General features: G+C 45.6%; 2 protein-coding genes across 2 annotated transcripts in view; one reads left to right on the top strand and one right to left on the bottom strand.

The window, feature by feature from the left end:
* Positions 1 to 104: 104 nt before the first annotated feature.
* Positions 105 to 8,368, top strand: LOC308174019 (gem-associated protein 4-like; the record flags this gene model as incomplete). The annotated part of the gene is made up of 5 exons (XM_080549072.1): positions 105 to 117; positions 1,025 to 2,851; positions 5,595 to 6,515; positions 7,173 to 7,427; positions 8,034 to 8,368. 5 exons carry the CDS (start codon positions 105 to 107, stop codon positions 8,366 to 8,368), a joined length of 3,351 nt encoding a protein of 1,116 aa, XP_080405198.1.
* A 4,118-nt stretch (positions 8,369 to 12,486) lies between these two features.
* Positions 12,487 to 22,703, bottom strand: part of LOC308174018 (rap1 GTPase-activating protein 2-like) — a gene marked incomplete at its 5' end in the record, with an annotated part of 37,763 nt that continues 27,546 nt past the window's right edge. Inside the window, 7 exons of the mRNA XM_080549071.1 lie at positions 12,487 to 13,371; positions 13,753 to 13,823; positions 14,532 to 14,640; positions 16,445 to 16,568; positions 16,841 to 16,939; positions 17,483 to 17,595; positions 22,469 to 22,618. Of these exons, the coding sequence (XP_080405197.1) occupies positions 13,363 to 13,371; positions 13,753 to 13,823; positions 14,532 to 14,640; positions 16,445 to 16,568; positions 16,841 to 16,939; positions 17,483 to 17,595; positions 22,469 to 22,618 (675 nt within the window). The 3' untranslated portion in view covers positions 12,487 to 13,362. The remainder of the gene's footprint in view (positions 13,372 to 13,752; positions 13,824 to 14,531; positions 14,641 to 16,444; positions 16,569 to 16,840; positions 16,940 to 17,482; positions 17,596 to 22,468; positions 22,619 to 22,703) is intronic.

Here is a 22,703-nt window from a genome sequence, read left to right as displayed (position 1 = left end):
GGTCGCAAACCGCCAAACTGAGAAGAAGAAGAAGAAGAAGGATATACTTGAGGATTTGAGTTCGAGATCGGAGCTGAAACGTGCAAAACTGCTTATCATTGAAAATGACCAACCAAGGTATGAACACTGTTTGTTTTTAAATGTTTGTTTTTGACGTAAGTGCATGTTAAATGTGCACATTGTAGAAGTCATGTCTAAAGCTAACATGCATGCATTTAGCAGACACTTGTTTTTATCTAAAGCGACTTACACCACCAAGCACATTCTAAAGTAAGTAAGTGAATCATACAAACATCAGTCAACAATAAACAAGGAATCCCGTGTATTTGAGACAGAGGTTGGTGGGAATATTACCTGTCTGTCTCGGGTTAAACCGGTCTTTCGCTCCCTGCAAGCATCAGTCCATCATAGTGTGTAAACACCTGTGCAACAGCTCCCTTCACTTTAACCGTGGGGACAGTGGTACTGTACAACGACCCTCATACATGTTACTGAAGAGGATGCTGGAGGATGTTAGTGGGCACAACCCTCATTTACAGTCGAGAAACTGTACAGGCGGGTCGTGGGGATGAAGAGGTCTTTGGAGGGACAGTCAAGATGGAACCTGAAGAGATGGGTCTTCAATCTACGGCAGAAGATAGCCCTCCTGTCTTCAAGTGAGAGATAAATTGTGACGATTGAAGACCATCTCTTCAGGTTACATCTTGACTGTCCCTCCAAAGACCTGAGTCTTCATCCCCACTACCCGCCTGTACAGTTTCTCTACTGTAAACTACTACTACTACTACTACTACTACTACTACTACTACTACTACTACTACTACTACTACTACTACTACTATTAATAATAATAGTAATAATAAGAATAAGAATAACAAAAATAACAATACATCTTATGGCATTATGACTGCCAATGGCCCCTGGTCCTAGCATAGATCCAAGACAATGAAAACCGACCCATGTACTCATTCTATGTCACAATTTATTAACAGTTTACTGTCTTTTTGTTTGTTTGTGTTGTCAGATTCCTGGCTGAGCTGTGAGAAGACGGCTGTCCTCCAGGGAGGCTTTCTATTGGCCAACAAGCTGTGCCTGCCCGCCTCCCTCTCGGCCATACAGAAGGAGGACTGGGTCAGGGTCGGCCATCCCATCCTCCAGGCCGTCAGAGAGATCTGTGGATCGGACAGAACCGGTCAGAACCACGTCCACTGGAGGAAGAAGGTCATCTGTATCCTCTGGACCAAGCTCCTGGGGAAGGAGAAGGGAGAGGACGTAGAGGTCAGCTGGAGGGAGAACCCGTTGTTCTCTCTGCAGAGCAGCCTCCCCGAGGTCAACCATGCGGTGTTGTTTGAGCTGGTCAAGTCGATGCCGGGCTTCTCTGAGACCTACAGCCAGCTGCTGCTGTGTCTCCCTCCGGGCCGCCTGTGTGCCGAGCTGGACAGGCTGGTGAGCCACGTGAGCCGCGACAGCACAGCCGAGGACGTCCGTCTTCTGTTGGAGGTGTGGTGGGAGCTGTGGAAGGGCCGGGGGGGGCCGGAGGATGACTTGGATAAGGTGTTTATGAGCCAGTGTGCCCGCCCCGCACACCCAGCGACTGAGCTTTCACCCCAGGCTGCCAAGAGGTTCAAGTCAGACCCGGACACACAACCACCACCACCACCACCACCCTCCTCCTCCTCCTCCTCCTCAACCACGGATGTGTTCTCCATTCTGTTACACGCCTTAGTGGACATGAAATCTCAACTCGACGACCCCGACCTTTGTTTCTCCGCCCTCTCCGTCTGCCTGGACTCCCTGTACACCTCCTACCTGATCGACCGAGCCGTCGACCTCCCTGCCGAGCTCAAGCTCAAGAACCTCTCCCGGGTCGTTACCTTCAGAGAAGAGAGGCATGCTGGGATAAAGAGTTTCGACCTGGTCCAGGTGATCCGAGAGGCACAGAGAGACCTGAGGGCAGCTCACACCCCCTCGCGGTTCAAACCGTGTACCCTGACGCCGACCCAAACCCTGCAGACCGTGTCCGATCTCGCTGAAGCCTGGGAGGAGAGAGGGTTGCTTAGAATAACTGACGTCGGTACCGGTAACCCTAGTCTCTCTGCCCTATGTCTGAAGAGCAGTTTACAAAGAGTGATCACGGCCCTGGAGGGATCGTCGATTGCGTCTCACACAGGTGATGAGACGGAATTAAGAACACTGAGCCGTTTCCAGAACATTCTGAGAAGGGTGTTAGACTCGCTCTCCTTCCCCGACACAGAGAGCAGCTCTGTAAACATGGGTCGTGTCGCCGTGGCCATCATCGACCAGCGGTTGGACGGCTTCGAGGATTTCACCGGGTTATTCGCCACCGAGATGAGCTGGGCCTTGAACGAGGAGGAGTGGATCGGCTGCCTGGCGAGGAACAAAAACGCCTTCCAGCAGAAGGATGTCGTCATGAAACTAGTTTCCGTTCTCGGCGCGAAATGCCAGACCGGCACGGACGTCGGACAGTGCCGAGAACTGAAGAACATCATTGTGGACATTTTCTCCGAGCTCCCCTTAGCTGAGAAGAACGAGGCGTTAGCCACGATGCTAACCTCCTCCTCCAGCAGGGGGCTCCACAGCTCTCTCCCCCATGATGTCACAGAAGGTTTCAGCCAAGAGCTCAACATGTCCTTCAACTGCATCATCCAGGGCGGGGTGGCGGCGCAGGGGAACCTCCGGTTGGCCGTGTCCGCCGTGGCCCGCGTCGCCTTCCAGAACCCGGAGGCCACGCTACGCCGCTGCTGCCACCTGGCCGTGGCGCACCTGGGGGCCCACCGCCTCCTGGCCCAGATCCTGACCCAGCTCTGGGGCCTGCGGGGCGCCACGGACAGTAGAGGTGAATACGTTAATAAGCTATGACTGAAATACTCACTGTGTTCTCGTGAGTTTAGAATGATAAGGTTCTATCTCCGTTTAGGGTAGTTCAGAGATATTGAGCGTCAACGTTTTTACATTCCATTATGTTTTGTGAGATGGAACCTTTGTATTTTATTAATTACTAACTAAAAAATGTCAATATGTTTTAAAATAACACCACACAGGCATTAATAAACACCTAATGGATCAGATTATGTAAAAAAACTAAATTTTGACAAAAATGGAGATAGAACCTTATAATTCGAACGTCACGATATGTCACGCCACTTTTGTGGCCCATCCCACTAGGGGTTGGTACCCCATGTCCGGTCCCCCTGATATCGAATTGGGGTCCTGTGAGAAAATCAAACTAACCTCTATGATTTGATAAATAAGACACAAACATTTTCATTTTGTATGAAGACCAAAAAAATGTTGTATTGCACCTGTAACCTATATTGCAGTGTTTTGGGGTTCATATCCAACCAATAATAACACTATCTTGTAGGTCATAAGAATACACTTGGACCTCATTATTATATATTGGCATAGTCCACAATCAAGTTGTTGGGGTCACAGGAAATTACTGATGTCAATTTGGGGTCACGAGACAAAACATTTTGGGCACCCCTGATTTTACCTTACTCAGGGTTCCCACGGTTCCTTGAAGTCCTTGAAAGTTTGTGAATTAAAAAAAAAAATCAAGGTCTTAAAGGTTTTTGAAAATAGACATGGGTCATTGAAAGTGCTTGAATTCCCCCCTCTCTCTCTCTCTCTAAAAAAGATATCCATATTAAAAAATTGTTTACTTAGCTCGTCAACTAGTAAATAAGTCTCTGTATTGCTTAACTTTACACATATTTCACAACATATTGTTTTGCTGTGCTGTGGTAGAGAAGGCAAGAGACCATCTAGTGTTCACACATTCAAGCCTCTCTTTTTAATTGTTGTCTGTGAGCGGATAGTTCCTCCTATTATATAAATTCTCATCTAGATTAGGGCTGCACGATTTGGGGAAAAAATCGAATTGCGATTATTTGGACAGATATCGCGATTGCGATTAATTTGCGATTATTTTATTTTTAAATAGCAAAAAAAAAAAAAAAAAAAGGGGAGTTTTTGTAAAGTGTGGCCATATCTCCGGCTAGGAAGGTCGTATCAACGTGCAGTTTGTTTGTACGTCTTCAGGGGACTTAGAGGCTCCCTCCTCTAGCACCCCCACAGCCCGAGCTACGAGTGAAAGAACTAAACTTACATTGGGTTGCTTTAAAGTTGGGTTGCTTTAAAATCAAGCTTCAGATTAAAACATGTGATGGAGCATTACTAACCTGACTCAGGTGGTTTGTTTCACACAACCATCTAGGAAAGCTTAATTGGAAGCTGTTTGGAAAAGGGCAGGTACTTTCAAAAAATACTTGGCAGGTGATTGGATGAATATCACCTATTTTCAGAGAGCATTACCACATGATACCATCAAACTATTAACTGCTCTAATTCTAATGCAAGGATGAGAACTTAAAAGATATGAATTGTATATATGATAACCTCATCTCATCTAGACAGGTGGCTACTTTCTAAGATGATCCAGCTATTAAAATGATCATTTGGGGATACACTGTGACTATAACTGAAAGGACCACATCTAGATGACTCGGTCAACAGTCGAACTGATGAATGATAGAATGGTGGTCTCTGACTATGGAGCACAGACACACGTCACCTTGACTTAGGAATCTGTGACATACTTCAGCCCAAGGCTAGGCTAGGCTAACCTCTGCGTCTTTAAAGCCGGCTGGTATGAACGAATGGTATGAGGTTATGCATACAGGACACATTCATGTTTGACAACAGAACAGTTAACTTCCATGTATCCATAAGCCTGCTATACTATATAAACACCAACCCGCAGGTTGCTGAGACTGTCAACTCTGTGTCTGTACTTTAACGCCGGGTTAGCATGAGTAGCTAAGCTAAGCTACCGTCTCAAAGACTACAAGTTAGCTAAGCTAAGTTTAAGGCTGGACTAACAGCACCGACATGCACTTGGCTGGTACAGTTAGTATAGTGAAATTGTACACTTACCTGTCGCAATTATAACATACTAACGTTTATCATACGTCCAGTAAGCCATGTGGTGTCTAATTGTCTCCGTTACGTTAGCCCAAAGTCTCATAATAATTGGACTGACTGTCGTGACACAACCTATGCCTGCGTTCGTAAATTCGCTCTGAGAGCACCGGGTTCAAAGTCATAAAGAGACCAAGTAATTTGATTGGACAAGAGGCATTCCATGAGTGCTGATCAAATTTCCAAAAGAGGTTTTAATCTCAATGTGACTTCCTGGTAAAATAAAGGTTTAAAAAAAAAAAAAAAAAAAACGCAGGCAAATCGCAGGCTTTGCGATTAGCTAATCGCATCATTTCAAATCGCGATTTCGATTTAAAATCGATTAATCGTGCAGCCCTAATCTAGATCTGTCTCAAACTATGCCGTGTTGGGTCCTTGAATTTAAGGGGAATTGAGTCTCGAAAGTCCTTGAAAGGTGCTTGAATGTGATGTTTCAGAAGGTGTGGGAACCCTGCTTACTAGGTAACATAGACAGTGACACGGCTGTTCTAGTGTCAACTGTCACTTAGATCCAACTGTCACTTTCAAATGAACCTCAAGATTCCTGTATATACCCTGTTACTATACCTGGTGTTTGTTGTGTTTTCCAGGTGGGGCTGCGAAGTCAGGCAGCTTACTGTGCCGCTGTCTACAAGAGACGATGTCGACTAAACTGTCCTCAGCTAAAGAAGAGGATCAGTTTCTCCACTTCCTGGTCGCCTTATTGGAGCCGAGCGCGCCCGAGGAGGGCACAGAGAGAGGGCGGAGCTTCTTAACCCCCGAAGACGCCGTGTGTGCCTTTGTCCTTCCTCATCTCTCCCCTTCCTCTTCCTGTCCATCCTCCTCTTCCTCCTCGTTCAGTACGGAGCTGAGTCTGCGTCTGCTCCGCGCCACGCTGTCTCTGGCCTCCCTGGACGTGTCTCCTCACTGGGTGATGAACTGCTCCCCTTTCCCTCTCCTCTACATCCTCTCTCAGCTTCTGAACCAGTCCTGCAGGTGCTGGGACGAACCACCAGAGGGCGCTGCCAGAGCTGCTGCGCCTAACCTGCTGTCCATAGACACCAAGGAGCTGGTCGTCACTGTTCTGACCGCGTTAGGCCAAGTGGTGGGAAGAGAGGTGGCGTCCGCCCCCGACACCTGGTCCAGAGCTCTCTTCTGGCTGTACGATAAGGTCCAGAACCTCGACTGGACCGTCCGGTTCCACCTGAAGCCTGTGTGGGGCGAGCACTTCAAGAACGAGGTGCCGTCCTCTCTGCTGGACGTGTGCGAGCTGCCGGAGTGGGAGTGGTCGGGCCTGGAGCTGGCCCGGTACGGACCGGGCACGGGGCTGCTGGCGTGGATGGAAGGGTGCGCCCTCTCGGACCAGGTCCAGACCGCCTTGCTGGGCTCTCTGTCTCTGGACCAGCGCCGGCCGGACCACGTGAACATGTTCAGTAAAGGTCTCCTCGTGGCCGTGACCCAGACCCTGCCCTGGTGCACCGTGACAGAGTGGGGGAGGACGCTGAGAGCCGTACGCCAGCTTCTTCAGTCAGGTGTGTATGACCACATTGGTGACGCATGAAACCTCAGCATGACACTGGTGGTCTTGTTTGCTGCTCCAGTCAGTTTAATGTTAATGGATCCTGTCGACAGAACCGTCATCAACTCGTGAGTTTAGAATGATAAGGTTCTATCTCCGTTTAGAATGATAAGGTTCTATCTCCGTTTAGAATGATAAGGTTCTATCTCCGTTTAGAATGATAAGGTTCTATCTCCATTTAGAATGATAAGGTTCTATCTCCGTTTAGAATGATAAGGTTCTATCTCCGTTTAGAATGAGAAGGTTCTATCTCCGTTTAGAATGATAAGGTTCTATCTCCGTTTAGAATGATAAGGTTCTATCTCCGTTTAGAATGATTAGGTTCTATCTCCGTTTAGGGCAGTTCAGAGATATTGAGCGTCAAAGTTTTTACATTCCATTATGTTTTGTGAGATGGAACCTTTGTATTTTATTAATTACTAACTCAAAAAATTTGAACATTTAAAAAGCAACACCACACAGGCATTAATAAACACCTAATGGATCAGATTATGTAAAAAAAACATGACAAAAAACGGACAAAAATGGAGATAGAACCTTATAATTCTATAATAACGTCACAAAATGTTGGTTTTGAAGTGTTGTGTTGTGCGTTGTTGTGTTTTTGCAGGTAAACTACATGTCCCATACACCCTAGAGTACGTGGAGTTCCTGCCCCTGCTGGACCTGAGAGGGTTCTCCTGCGAGCTGCGTCTGTCGGTCCTGCTGCTGCGGGTCCTCCAACTGCTCTGCGGCTCCAGCTGTTCTGATTGGCTCCCTCCCCTGGGCTGGGCCCACGTGGGACGGCTGTACGCCACCGCTATCAGGGACCTGGTCGAGTCTCTCAGGAGCAAACTGCCCCTCTCTTCGAAAACGTCCAACCCAGCCTTCACCTCACCTAAAGACCCCAAGACCTCTGCCACCTCCACCACCTCACCTGAAGACCCCAAGACCTCTACCACCTCACCTGAAGACCCCAAGACCTCTACCACCACCTCCACCCCATCTGAAGACCCCAAGACCTCTACCACCACCTCCACCACCCCACCCAAAAACCCCAAGACAGGGAGGGGAGTCTCCCCAAAGACATCCACCTCATTGCTAGGTAGGTATGGCCATTACCTACAATGTATCTCTGTGGAACATGAGAGCAGGCCAGAGTAAAGATCACTGCTCACTAGTTCTGTACTTTTTTTTCTTGCTATTTTGACTGAATGTAAAAAATGTAAAATGCTAAAACTTCATTGTATGCATTTTGATCTATGTGTTACGGTACATGTGGGAGAACTAGGGTTAGGGTTAGGTGCTACGGTTAGGGTTAGGATTAGGGTTAGGGTTAGACATGCCAGCATGTACCAAGTCGACGTAGCACCTAACCCTAACCCTAGTTTTCCCACATGTACCGTATTTTTTTTGTTGCAATTTTACTAAACTAAAGGAAACACAACTGCTCCAAATAAAGCCTCGACCACTTCCTGTCTCTCCCCTACAGACTCAGAGGAGCGACCCGCGGCGCCGGCCAGCCAGGAGGTTCTGTTCGTGCTGAGCCAGCTGTTCTGCCACGTCCAGCACGTCCAGGTGATGATGCCGGGCGGGCAGAGCGAGGCGCTGTTCCTGAGCGCCCTGGAGGTCCTGACCCACTACCAGGCCGTGCTCACCGCCCACCCCGACAGCAGCTCCAGTCTGGAGGAGGACAACGCACGCCACTTCTTCACCACCATCACAGACAACCTGGGGAGCGCCGAGATGAAGGCCGTCCTGCATCAGAAGATTGCCCAGCTCGTGTCGGTAAAAAGTGATCGACTTAAAGACAAGACAGTAAATTAACAGATGTTTTTCTACATTGAACATTCTGGTTGATTCACGATCTTCAGACTCGGAGCCCCCCTGGGGTCACATGGTAGAAAAAAAAAGATGTGTGAATCCGTTCCCTCTGTTTAGTAATTCTGTTCCCTCCCTAGTAATTCGTTAGGGTTATGGTTAGGCCCTACGAGACAGAACGATCGCAAGGATTCTAACCCTAACCCCAACCCTTGCGATCGTTCTGTCTCGTAGGGCCTAACCCTAACCCTAACGAATTACTAAACCGAGGGAACGGATTCACACATTCACACACATCAAATATTTCTTTTCTACCATGTGACCCCAGGGGGGCTCCGTAGATAAAGGAAAAGCTACAATGATATATGATTTTCAGACAGTGGCTGTTTGAGTTGTTTTTCTACCGTGTTAATTAAAGATGTGTATAAAGAGAGAAATTTCATTGAATCTGTTTTAAAAAAAAAAACTTTATGAAAATGTCAAATTTATGTCAAAGACTCTACAGTATCTCTCTGTTTCATGTAGTCCTATAATGACTGCTTTTGCTCTCCTTTTTATTTTTTTATTTGTTTACAATCTGTTTATTGAGGTTTTTCAACAAACATACAATACAATAACATTTAAGTAAATATAAGTGACAAAGTAATAGTGCAAGTTTAAGTGAACTAAAACCAAAACAAGAAGAAGACATGCTTCTGCTCTCCTGACTGCTCTTCCATGGAACAGTTGTCACGCGGTGGAACATGTTTGCCTTCTCCTGAACTGGATGTAGATAGCTGCGCGTCTACGGTGGAGTCTGTATGGCGTTTCGTCATTAAGGATCGATGGGGTCCGGTCCCACCAGCAGGTGGCGATGTTGCACCACCCATGTCAATTGTAGCGCCCTCTCGCGGCTGTAGACGGTAATGTTTACGGTCCTTGGTTCATGTCAGTCAGTATGAAATTATATATATTTTGATATATAAGTCGCACCTGACTATGTCGCAGGACCAGCCAAACTATGAAAAAAAGTGTGACTTATAGTCCGGAAAATACGGTAATACAACAACCAAGCAGACTTTGAGTTGAACTTTAGCAAACAAATGAGGTGTGAAAGCACCCTGCTAGGCTGTCTGAGAGAAGGTGTGTGAAACAACATGCCCAATGTAATCTGTTGCTACTGTAGGGGCAGTCAAAACTGAGTGTGCTGAAAAAACCTGTCAGTGCATAGGTCAGAGGTCAGATTTAGAGTTGTGGAGAAGGTCCTGTCTCCTTGTCGTGATGCGTAACTGTGTCTTGTAGTGTTGTTTGAACACTGTACACGAGGCAATGCGTCCTATGCTTATGTGATGTATCTAGGAATTAACACTTACCAACTGGAAAATGTCTTTTAACGCTAAAATACTGCCCAAGAAAAGCCACATTTCAGTTGAACTGTTGTGAATCCTCAGTCACACATCCTCACATATGTTTTGTAGAGATCATTTGGCTGTCTATATTAAGAACAATCACATGGGACTCAATTTCCTCCTTTGAGGGAACAGAATGAAACAACACGACAATAATTGACACAAAATACAACATTTTTAATTTCATAATAAATTCTTAATGGCACATGACATAACGAAATATACAGATACATGTGGAGCCTTTTTATATGAACATTTTATTTTTAGGGTTGGGCGGTATAACGGTAATACAGTATCCCGCGGGATTTGAAAATGCCACGTTTTTCTTTTTTTTCAATACCCTCATAAAATGTATGCTCCGTTATCTATCAAACTGCCAAATTAATTAAGTGCTTTTAAGAGTTTGTCAATTCACAATGTGTAACAGTGCCACTGCCAGCGTGGTTCGGAGAAAGAATGTGTAACTATTAGGGTGTTTCACGTCATCTCTCCCACCTTAAGGTTAGAGATTAAAATAGACGACGAGTGCTACTGCTTTACGGCAGTATTTCAGTAGGTTTCCGATCCGACGTTAAAAGGAGAGCTTGCATATTTGGATGATACGGAGCCCCCCTGGGGTCACATGGTAGGAAAAAAATATTTGATGTGTGAATCCGTTCCCTCGGTTTAGTAATTCGTTAGGGTTAGGGTTAGACCCTACGAGCCAGAACGATGGCAAGGATTCTAACCCTAACCCTAACAAATTACTAAACCGAGGGAACGAATTACTAAACAGAGGGAACAGATTTACTAAACCGAGGGAACGGATTCACACATCAAATACATTTTTTCTACCATGTGACCCCAGGGGGGCTCCGTACAACTGGCCCTGAAAGAGAGAGAGCGCAAAAAGTAGCAAATAGGCCTCCCAGAATATAGTCCCATAACGGAAACTAAACCAATATTTTATAGACAAATCGTAGCCTATCGGTTATAGGACATGAGACACATTATATTATTACGAATGCAGCATGTGACACTTAAGCTATAATATTATGCTATCTAACTGTTTAGTTTAGTTTGTCAAGCTGTGATCGGGATGTCAAGTTTAAATGATTTGTTTAGGCGAAATGACATAGCAGTCACCACATAAATAATTCTGTTTTTCAATGTAGATTAAATATATTGAGCGAAGACAACTACCGCCAGGCTCCTGCGATGTTAGATAGGCCTATATTTTTTGCGGTAATACCGTATACCCAGTAAAATTTGAGGACGGTATAAAGGTATGAAAAAATGTATACCGTCCAACCCTATTTCCTTTTAATTTTTTACCTCTTTAATTTACTCTGCAATTACATTTTTTTTTCACATGACATCAATGCAAAAGTTAAAATCAATAAATTAAGGGCGTATCAACAGACAATAGGCTTGCGGGGCATTTGGATATGCCTGCCACGAAAAACAAAAACAAAACATCTATTTCCTGTTTATCTACTTCCTGCTGAACTTCCTGGGTTTTTGAGCATCACACGACAGAACTCCACTCACAAGTATATCCAGCCATAGAAATAGACATCTATAGTACTTGGACATCAGGGGAGGCTGGTGGCGGTGGAGGTTAGAATTTAGAGCATAGGTTGATTGTAATGCATGGAACTGGAATTCGGAATGGTATCAAACCATTCCTGATTCCGTTCCATGCATTACAATGAGCCCGTCCTCCGATTTCTACCCCCACCAGCCTCTCCTGTTGAACTTTCTCCCAAATTCTACAAATGGGTTGACTCACAAATTTCGTCACATTGAAGGAGATCTTTCCAACTTCTAAGCGCTTCTCGGTGAACACATTCATTCACACATGATTAGTTTATATCCTGATAGCTTACATGGTAGGGATAATATAGGTTGCATCTACAAAGCTATCTACTGTTTTCCATGTGTTAAGATAAACTAGTTTTGCTGTTTATTTTCTACTTAAGACTTGACAAATTAACCATCAAATCACAAAGCCATGAAATCAAAGTTTTCGAAATGTGTAAGACCCCTTCGGAATAATGTTTAGCCAAGTTTTTTAATTTTGCGGCCCAGTCCATGAACCAACAACCAATGTGTTGAAATAACTGCTAAAAACTTAAAAACTGAAAGGTTCCACTGAAATCTACGTATTTCACTCACTCAGATTTTCAAGGTCACAATAATTTCATGATCACTTACTTGTAGTCATCAATGCACTTATACACCTAGTCACCTATACAATGACATGAAAGAAATGCAACCTACCATCAACATCGATTCAGCTCTGTAACAGTGGAAAGGTGTCTGTCATTCTGTGAAATGTCGAGCAGGAAGTACAACAATGGGAATCCCACATCCTCTCCTCTCAGCCTCTCACATAGTGAGAACACGTGAAAGGTGGAAGAAGGGGTGGGGTGGGGGGGGCGTTTATAGATTGTAAGGCGCAACTTTGGCTAAATCAAGCATATGACAGAGAGAGAAGTAATGCCAGTATTTCCCATGTGAGCACATTTCAACCAATAAAGCACTTGGTTCAAGGTTCATCGTCAAGATGTCCTCCCGGCTTAAGACAAACTTCCACAGTTGGATAATGACTTGAGTGAACTATAGAGGCGCGTGGTTCACTGTGCAGCGGATACATATGGCCAGCAGGGGGTCTGGTGGAGGTAGAAATCGTAAGACACCCGTCCTCCGGTTTCTACCTCCACCAGCCTCCCCTGGTGTTTTGGCTGTGCAGCGGATACATCAAGCCAGCCATGGAGGGTAGAAGGATGGGCGGTAGGTACAGCATTAACTTGCTTGTGCTGAGGGTAATTGTACAGCAGTGTGAGAGGTCTTTATGGGGGAAAAGAGGAACTGTCGCCCAGACACTGCACTAGGGAGAAAGCAAGAGAGCAGCGGAGGCTGGTGGAGTTAGAAGTCAAAGGACGGGCTTATTGTAATGCATGGAACGGAATGGGGAATGGTTTCAAACACGTATGCCGTTCTCTGATTCCTACCTCCACCAGCCTCCCCTGCAAGAGAGACAGTCCCCCTGTCTACAACCCTCTCCTACAGCACCACGATGCAGACAATACAAACATACGCAGAGGCCTTGTTCACTCCCCTTTTTACACCTCTGAGAAGACTACTCTCTCTAGCTCCAACTAGGATCGCTTCGCCATCTTGCTTTCAACTTCCCCCGGTCCTGCAGTCTCAGATCTGTGACAGGGGAGTGAGCGAGGGAGGGGGAGGGAAGGGGGGGAGGCGTGGGGGGGAGGAGTGCTAATGATAAGGTGCAATGTCAGAGAGACAGTGAGACATGGCCCTCACAGTGGGCTATTTCTGTAACAGACATTTAGAATGACACTGACGACAACCTCCCTATCTTACCCAAGTGCCACAGTAGCAGCCTCCTCCTCTACCTTCCTTCGTATCTCTCCTCTCATTTCTCTGCTGCTTTCTCCCTTCATCCACTCCTCTCTTCTCCTTGGTTTAGCGGTTTAGTTGTGAAGTGTTTTCCATGGTTTGTATGCGTTGTTGTTGTTGTTGTTGTTGTTGTTGTTGTTGTTGTTACAGTAGGTGCTCTTACAGCCAGTGTTGTCCCTTCGTTGACGAGAACGACCACCCGAACAACTACTCGGACTGAAATAGAAAAAGAACATCAGAGATGGCCAGTTACAACATCTTTCCCCTGTAGGACTAGAACATGTTTTTATCTATTTACTTCTTATATTTGCTTTTATTCATTGTCATTTTTATTTTCTTACTATGCTGCTCTTGCTGTATTTTTAAATAATGTATGTAAAGCACTTTGAATTGCCCCCATTGTATTTTATTAATTACTGACTAATACATTTCAACATTTTAAAGATAACACCACACAGGCATTAATAAACACCTAATGGATCGGATTATGCAGAAAACTCAATTTTGACAAAAATAGAGATAGAACCTTATAATTCTAACGTCACGACAGGGTGCTTTCAGCCTGTGTGTAAAGTAACAGACAATCACGTCACTCACTGTTGTTGGATGTTGCAGTTTGTCGAATCGGAACTTCAAGCTGGACCTGGGGGAGGTTTTAGTCTTCCCGTCTGGAGGGGGGGATCGGGAGAGAAACACAGGATGAGACTCTACTTGTTCCTTTGCTATATAACTGGACTGTGCAATATTAAGCCATGGAAAACACTGAAGGGACACTTCACACATGTGTTTTAACATCACATTCATTATCTCCAGCACCCTACAAAACTGTCATTTTCCAAGTACTGTATAAAAAAAATGTAAAAGGTGTCTGCTGCCTCAAAAGTCAAAAGTCACTTTATTGTCCCATCACTGGGACATGTGTATTGGGCTTACACCCCACAGCAGCCAACAAAGAGCAACAGACAATACAGCATGTTAAAACACAAACAGAAGGCAGCCCTGATTAAGACAAGAGTGGAAATAAAGATATGTTCACATTCATCTGGTTCATCATGCCTACGGATGATAATTATACTGCTACTATAATACATCACTAGGGGGCAGTGCGAGACTATCTGCACTTTTATTTTATTTTATTTGTATTATTTTTATTTTATTTTATGAATTACTAACTCAACAATGTCAACATTTTAAAAATAACACCACACAGGCATTAATAAACACCTAATGGATCAGATTATGTAAAAAACTAAATTTTGACAAAAATGGCGATAGAACCTTATAATTCTAACGTCACGATACCTCTTTGATGACAGAACAGCAGTGTGTTAGAGTAGCCTACGTTAGCCTACATTAGCCTACGTTAGCCCACGCACCTGTGGGACTGCGACACATGATGACGGGGGTCCCAGAGCCCTGGCTGTCCATGCTGAGGGAGGGGCTGAACACCGACATGGAGGCTGTGGAGGACGAGGAGTGGCCCAGCTGGGGGAGGAAGAGGAGGAGGAGGAGGAGGAAGGGAGGAGGAGGAAGAGAGGAGGAGGAAGAGGAGGAGGAGGAGGAGGAGGAAGGGAGGAGGAGGAGAGGAGGAGGAAGAGGAGGAGGAGGAAGAGGAGGGGGAAGAGGAGGAGGAGGAGGAGGAAGGGAGGAGGAGGGAGGGCTGTCAATCAGATAGTCTGGCAGAGGCAGAGGAGGGACTGTCAGTAATAATAATAAAGAACATAATTAACATGCTATACATATCATGATTACAAGCTAAAAACATTCCCGGGTGTCTTTCTTTCTTGTCCAAACCAGCGTGATTGACATGTAAGCCCGTCACAGGATGTTTCAAATGTGGAGTGACAGCGACTGTCATCTATGTAATCACCAGCTGGCAGAACAGCGGTAGCAGTTGTATTATTACAGCATCACAACTCATGAGTTTAGAATGATAAGGTTCTATCTCCGTTTAGAATGATAAGGTTCTATCTCCGTTTAGAATGATAAGGTTCTATCTCCGTTTAGGGAAGTTCAGAGATATTGAGCGTCAAAGTTTTTACATTCCATTATGTTTTGTGAGATGGAACCTTTGTATTTTATGAATTACTAACTCAAAAATGTCTACATTTAAAAAATAACACCACACAGCCATTAATAAAAACCTAATGGATCAGATTATGTAAAAAAAACTAAATTTTGACCAGAAATGGAGATAGAACCTTATAATTCTAACATCACAAACTGGGTCTGTTGTTGATGTCATGTAGGCCGTATACATACAGTGGTAAATTTGCAAGAAATATCCTAAAACAAGTTTTCATTATGGGGTATGGGTGTGTGTGTGGATTGATAACCAAACAAATCCATTAAATCCATTTTAAATTGAGTCTTAACACAACAAAATGTGGAAAAAGTCAAGGGGTCTGAATACTTTCCCGAAGCTAGGCTAAGGTAGGCTATATACGTTGAAGATCATCATCATCTTTGACAGTTCATCCTTTCAGTCCATTGCTCAGCCTGGATGTCTAAATATTGTAAACATGTATTTCCATAACCTAGCACCCTCATACCTCTCTGAACTCCTTCTTACTCACACTCTCTCCCGTAGTCTCAGATCTCCTCTGCCAACCAACTTGTCATCCCTTCTGCCCGCCTGACTACTATGGGATCTAGAGCCTTCAGCCGTTCTGCTCCCCGCCTCTGGAACTCTCTGCCACCTAACACTCTGGAACTCTCTGCCACCTAACATTCTGGAACTCTGCCACCTAACATTCTGGAACTCTCTGCCACCTAACACTCTGGAACTCTCTGCCACCTAACATTCTGGAACTCTCTGCCACCTAACACTCTGGAACTCTCTGTCTCCTAACACTCTGGAACTCTCTGCCACCTAACACTCTGGAACTCTCTGTCTCCTAACACTCTGGAACTCTCTGCCACCTAACACTCTGGAACTCTCTGTCACCTAACACTCTGGAACTCTCTGCCACCTAACACTCTGGAACTCTCTGTCACCTAACTTACGCAATGTTGACACTCTCACCACTTTGTTTGTTGTTATATCAGATTTTGCTGTTTTTATCTCATTTTGTTTGTTGATTTTAATGTTTTGATATGTGGTTTTAAACTGTCTTGTAAGGTGTCCTTGAGAGCCTTGAAAGGCGCCCATAAATAACATTTAAGTATTATTATTATTTGTACTGGTTGGAGAAAAGCCAATCATCTCCCCTCCTCCCTTCTCCCCCTCCTCCCTTCCTCTCCCCCCTCTCACCTCCCTCCCCATCCTTCTCCCCTCCCCCTCTCCTACCGGGTCCAGGTCCTGGTCCAGGGTCTCTGTCTCCCCCGTAGTGGAGCTGAAGCTGCTGGTGGAGGAGGAGGAGCGTGAGATGTTGGGTCTGCTGCTGCTGCCGTCCTTCTGCTTCATGTAGGGCCTGGGGGGGGGGAGAGGAAGGGGTGGGAGAAAGAGAGAAAGAGAGAGGGAGGGAGGGAGAGAGAGATGGGAGAGATGGGGAGAGGGAATGAAGGAGGACAAGGGAGGGAGTAGGAGGGGGGGGAGAAAGAGAGGAGGGGGTGGAGGGAATGTAGGAGCAGGGGGAGAGTGTTAGATAGAGGAGAGTGCAATGGGATGTCCGTCTGTCTGTCTGTCTGGCTGAATTGACTGTCTGGCTGTCTGTCTGTCTTTTCAGTTTGTAAAGCATCTCACCTCTCCTTGTTGGAGCAGATTTCTGGGGAGCTCGGGTTCGACAGCGTCTCTGACCTCACTTCCTGTGTGAGCGGGCAGACCTCCGAGGTCTTTTGGTCGCTGTTGGGACAGTTGGGAGGAGCAACGTTAGTCAGGAACATACCGAGATGATGACATCACATGGTGCACAGGAGTGAGGAGGAGTGTGTAGTATGTAGTATCTAGTGTGTAGCGTGGAGTGAGTGGCGTGTAGCATGTAGTGTGTACAATGTAGTTTGTAGTGTGTAGCATGTAGCGTGTACAATGTAGTGTGTAGCATGTAGTGTGTACAATGTAGCATGTAGCGTGGATCATGTAGTGTGTAGCTTGTACAATGTAGCATGTCGTGAGCTTAGAATGATAAGGTTCTATCTCCGTTTAGGGCAGTTCAGAGATATTGAGCGTCAACGTTTTTACATTCCATTATGTTTTGTGAGATGGAACCTTTGTATTTTATTAATTACTAACTCAAAAATGTCAACATTTTAAAAATAACACCACACAGGCATTAATAAACACCTAATGGATCAGATTATGTAAAAAACTCAATTTTGACCAAAAATGGAGATAGAACCTCAATAATTCTAACGTCACGGTGTAGTGTGCATCATGTCCTCTGCTGACCTGCGGCTGTGCCTCTCCGGGGGGCTCTCTGTGCTGGAGTGGAGGCGGGGGAAGAGGCCGGAGCGACGCTTCACTGGACTCTTCAGGGGCGACTTGGCTGAAAGCACTGGTGGCTGCAGAGAGAATCAATACAGGACAGATGAATGAGCAGGTAGGATGTGTCAGAGCTTATATGGGGAGGCTGGAGGAGGGGCTGGGCTGAGCAGAGAGAGATTGAAAACAAAGCTGCTCACAACATGATGAGAACCTTATGGAGCCCCCCTGGGGTCACATGGTAGAAAAAAAAGATTTGATGTGTGAATCCGTTCCCTCGGTTTAGTAATTAGTTCCCTCGGTTTAGTAATTCATTAGGGTTAGGGTTAGGCCCTACGAGCCAGAACGATCGCAAGGATTAGGGTTAGGGTTAGTAAAGTACATTTATTCAGAGAAAAAAGAAATCTGTCATCAAGAAATAATATTTATAACCAAAAACACAGTTATTGGCACCGCTAGAAATTCTTAAGAATGAAATGTAACTTACAAAACAAATCATATCTTGCTTTAAGTTGATTAGAGTGTTTAGGAACTTTCAAGCAGTAATCCATGACTTCCTGTTTCACTGGGGTATAATTATGAGGTGACACAGAAGCCACATTCCCTTATTCATACAAAATGAAGAAAAGTGTGTTGAGCTTCATAAGTCTGGGAATGGCTATAAAAAATAGCTACTCCCCTGAAAATGCCCATAACTACAGTTAGTTACTTAAAAAGGTTAAAGCAACTGGAACTGTTACAACCTTGCCTGGAAGAGGACTAGAGTAGCATCTTGGGGTCACCAAGTCTCCAAAACTACCATCAGACGCCACTTCCATGCCAACAAATTGGCATGCCAGAAAAAAGCCTTTCCTGTAATTTCACCACAAATTAAAGCGCTTAAGGCCAATGCAAATGGCGCGCGATTTTGTCGCACGACAACATTCGATTCTCAATTCTTTGAATTCTTTCAATTGGTGTGAATTGAGAATCGAATGTTGTCGTGCGACAATATCGCATCGCACGCCGTGTGCATTGTCTCATTCAAAACAATGGAATCGAATTCGGCGGTGCGACAAGATCGCACTCCGTGTGCATTGGCCTTTAGTATGCTAAACACTACTGGAACTTTGACTGGAACCGTGTGCTATGGTCAAATGGAAACAATACATTTGCTTTTTTAGCAACAAACACTCAAGGGGGGTTTTGGCGTGAAAACAAGGATGGCTGTACCGAAAAGAACCTGATCCCCACTGTTAGGTATGGTGGAGGTTTTGTGATGTTGTGGAGCTGTTTTGTCAGGGTACATGGCATCATGAACTCCATGAAATACCAGGACCATGTTAAATCTAAATCTGTCCACCTCTGCCAAGAAACTAAAACTGGGTCGTCATTGGATCTTCCAGCAGGACAATGACCCAAAACATGTGTCCAAATCAACACAAAAATCAAGCTTCTGCCATGACCATCTCAGGCCCCTGACCCATGACCCCTGACCTAAACCCCATTGAACACCTCGTGAGCTTAGAATTATAAGGTTCTATCTCCGTTCAGGGCAGTTCAGAGATATTGAGCGTCAAAGTTTTTACATTCTATTATGTTTTGTGAGATGGAACCTTTGTATTTTATGAATTACTAACTAATTTTTTTTGTACATTTTAAAAATAACACCACACAGGCATCAATAAACACCTAATGGATCAGATTATGTAAAAAACTCAATTTTGACAAAAATGGAGATAGAACTAATAATTCTAACGTCACGATATGTGGGCTGAGCTGAAGAAGAGAGATAGAGGACCTAGGACCCTGGATGATCTGGAGAGATTATGTAACGTTTCAAGTTTATTTTTCAAGTTTATAGTTATTGTTACATCACATTACACAATGGTAAGAGAATTCTTAGGCTTCGGTTCCTGACATTGCAGCACAAAACAGTAAGGCAACAGGCATAATTCAAGATTTAAAAAGTGACAAATAAGACAGGATACAATTTGCAGCATCCAGACAATTTACGGACAAGGCACTAGGCATAATTCAAGATAAAAAAGTGTCAATAGTACAGGATATGTGACAAATAAGACAGGATACAATTAGCTGTACAACGAGTAATAAATTAGATAGTTCAAGTAGTAAAGTGGCTGTGAGCTTAAGGTTAAGGTAGTCCGTATGCATGGGGTGTGCTTGGGGATGATACTCAGTTGTCTACAGTGAGCTTGTTCATGAGCCTGATTGCCTGGGGGAAGTAGCTCAGAGTTTGTTTGTTTTTTTGTTTTGTTTTTTCCTGAGTGGGGCAGTTCCGCTCATTTTTTATTCATTTTTTCATCGATAGAGACATTAGAGATTTGACAGGAAGGATGGGTGAGAGAAGGAATGCCGCAGGACATGTCCGCGGCCGGAATCAAACCGGAGGGAACCCTGCGGTTACATGGTCGACGCTTAACCCGCTACGCCACCTAAGCGGCCCAGCCTTGAGAGTTTTGTCTCTGAGGCTCCGGAAGAGGTTTCGCCTCTCGGACGGCATGGGTTCAAACAGACTGTGGTTGGGGTGGCCGGGCAGGCAGTGGTGCAACCCCAGTCAGAATGCTCTCGGGTGTGCCTCTGTAGAATGCCTGCAGGGTCTTCGTCCCCTTGCCAAACTTCTTCAGCTGCCTGAGGTGAAAGAGGCGCTGCTGTGCCTTTCTCACCACCTGTTTGGTATGCACGTCCCAGGTGAGGTCATCAGAGATGATGTTTGGTATGCACGTCCCAGGTGAGGTCATCAGAGATGATGTTTGGTATGCACGTCCCAGGTGAGGTCATCAGAGATGATGTTTGGTATGCACGTCCCAAGTGAGGTCATCAGAGATGATGTTTGGTATGCACGTCCCAGGTGAGGTCATCAGAGATGATGTTTGGTATGCACGTCCCAGGTGAGGTCACCAGAGATGATGTTTGGTGTGTACGTCCCACGTGAGGTAGTCAGAGATGATGTTTGGTATGCACGTCCCAGGTGAGGTCATCAGAGATGATGTTTGGCATGCACGTCCCAGGTGAGGTCATCAGAGATGATGTTTGGTATGCACGTCCCAGGTGAGGTCATCAGAGATTATGTTTGGTGTGCACGTCCCAGGTGAGGTCATCAGAGATGATGTTTTGTATGCACGTCCCAGGTGAGGTCATCAGAGATGATGTTTGGTATGCACGTCCCAGGTGAGGTCATCAGAGATGATGTTTGGTATGCACGTCCCAGGTGAGGTCATAGGTCAGAGATGTGGACGCAGAGGAACTTAAAACTGCTGACCCTCTCTACGGCTGACCAGTTGAAGGTGACGGGGTCCTGTTCCCGACCTTTCTTCCTGAAGTCCACCACCAGCTCCATGGTCTTGTCAGACCAGCGGGTGTATAGGGAGTAGAGGAGGGGACTCAGGACACAGAACTTGGGGGGCTCCTGTGCTGAGGGTTAGAGGTGGTGTCGGTCGCTTTAAAACATCAATGAAGGCGTGGGGCCTGGCGGACAGTGCGGCATGCGAGTGCGGTGACCCAGAGCAGACCGCCGACCACATAATCACCATCTGCCCCTTATATAGACCACCCTCAGAAGCCAGCCTCTTCGACCTAGAACCAGAGATGCGGGCATGGCTACGCGACACCGAGTTGGACCTCTGACGTTACACGAAAGAAGAAGAAGGTTAGAGGTGTGGAGGTTGAGCTTTGAGCCCATTCTCACTACCTGGCGTCGGTCCGATAGGAAGTCCAGGATCCAGTCGCATAGTTCTAGGTTCTAAGTTCTAAGTTCTAAGTTCTAGGTCTCTGAGCTTGGTGTCGAGCCTGGAAGTGACAATGGTGTTGAATGCTAAACTGTTGTCTAACGAACAGCATCCTCACATACTGTAGGAGTTCCTCTTGTCCAGCTTGGGTGAGGGCGGAGTGGAGAGCAGTGGCAATGGCGTCGTCGGTGGATCTGTTTTGCCAGTAGGTCCAGTAGTTCGGGTGGTAGCGTGTTACACATCAGTTCCATCATGACATGTTTCTCAAAGCATTTGCTCACGACGGGAGTGAGATCAACAGGGCACCACCAGTCATTTAGGCATGATACCTTGTTTCTTTTTCGCCACAGGTGGACGATGATGGACGACTTGAAGCAGGAGGGAACTCTACCTGTGGAGAGGTGGGAGATTGAATATATCCGCACAGTTTGAGACACCTGGGATGGTGTCTGCCCCGTGCCCCAGCCTCTTTGCGGATGTCGACGTGTTTAAACAGTTTGCGCACGTCTGCTTCGGTGATAAACAGAGCGCTGGCTGTGCCGCCTGTGGTGCGTGCCGTCTCAGGTAGGTTGGTGTTGGTGTTCTGGAAGCAGTGTTCTAGAAGCAGTGTTCTAGAAGCAGTGTTCTAGAAGCTATTCAGCTTGTCAGCTCGTAAAGAGGAATGGTCTCAGATTCCTCGCTCTGTATTCTCCAACCTCATTAGATGTTGCAGGAGAAGACCCTCCTGTGCTGTTTAATTGGCAAAGGGAGGTGGTACAAAGTGTTCAATGCAGGGGTGCCAGTAATTGTGGTGCCACACGTGGTTTTGTTAGAAATAATGATTTCTTGATGAGATTTTGTTATAAAAAATGAACAATTTGCAGAAGAAATTCACTTGGATGTTTAACATTTTTCTCAGTGTGACATTAATCTCATTCACCAAAATGTAACCCTTTTTACTCATCTTTAATAATAATCGTGGAAGGCACTGTATCTATCTATCTATCTATCTATCTTAAGACAACAATATTGCGTATAATATGAAAAGTGATTGTCAGAAAAAAGTGATTATCTATCTATCTATATCTTTTATTTAGTTTTTTAGTTTAGTTTGTCTATTTAGTGCAAGCTTTAGCGTCTTATGGTGCAATGCTTCTGGCTTGTTGAAATATCAATATGTCAATGTTGTCAATTGTGTCTGTCCTTGCTCACATAAACACACGTAAATAAATAAATAGCTACTCACTGTGAAGGTACTCTTGGTGCACTCTGAGCTGCTCTGCGGCAGCCCTCCCCCACTGAGGCTGGCCGGGACCCCCCCTCCCACGCCTGGGCTCCGGTGGCGGTGGGACCCCACCATCGTCTCCATGGAGTGGCTCCGGACCCGCATGGCCCTCTGGAGGGGGTGGAGGGGAGAGAGGGAGGGTGGGGGGAAGGAGGGATTGGGTGGAGGGGTTAGGGATAGGGTGGGGGGGGGGGAG

The sequence above is a fragment of the Nansenia antarctica genome, assembly GCF_963989245.1.
Source record: "Nansenia antarctica genome assembly, chromosome: 19".
Lineage (NCBI taxonomy): Eukaryota > Metazoa > Chordata > Actinopteri > Argentiniformes > Microstomatidae > Nansenia > Nansenia antarctica.
This window is presented reverse-complemented; position numbering and strand designations above follow the sequence as displayed.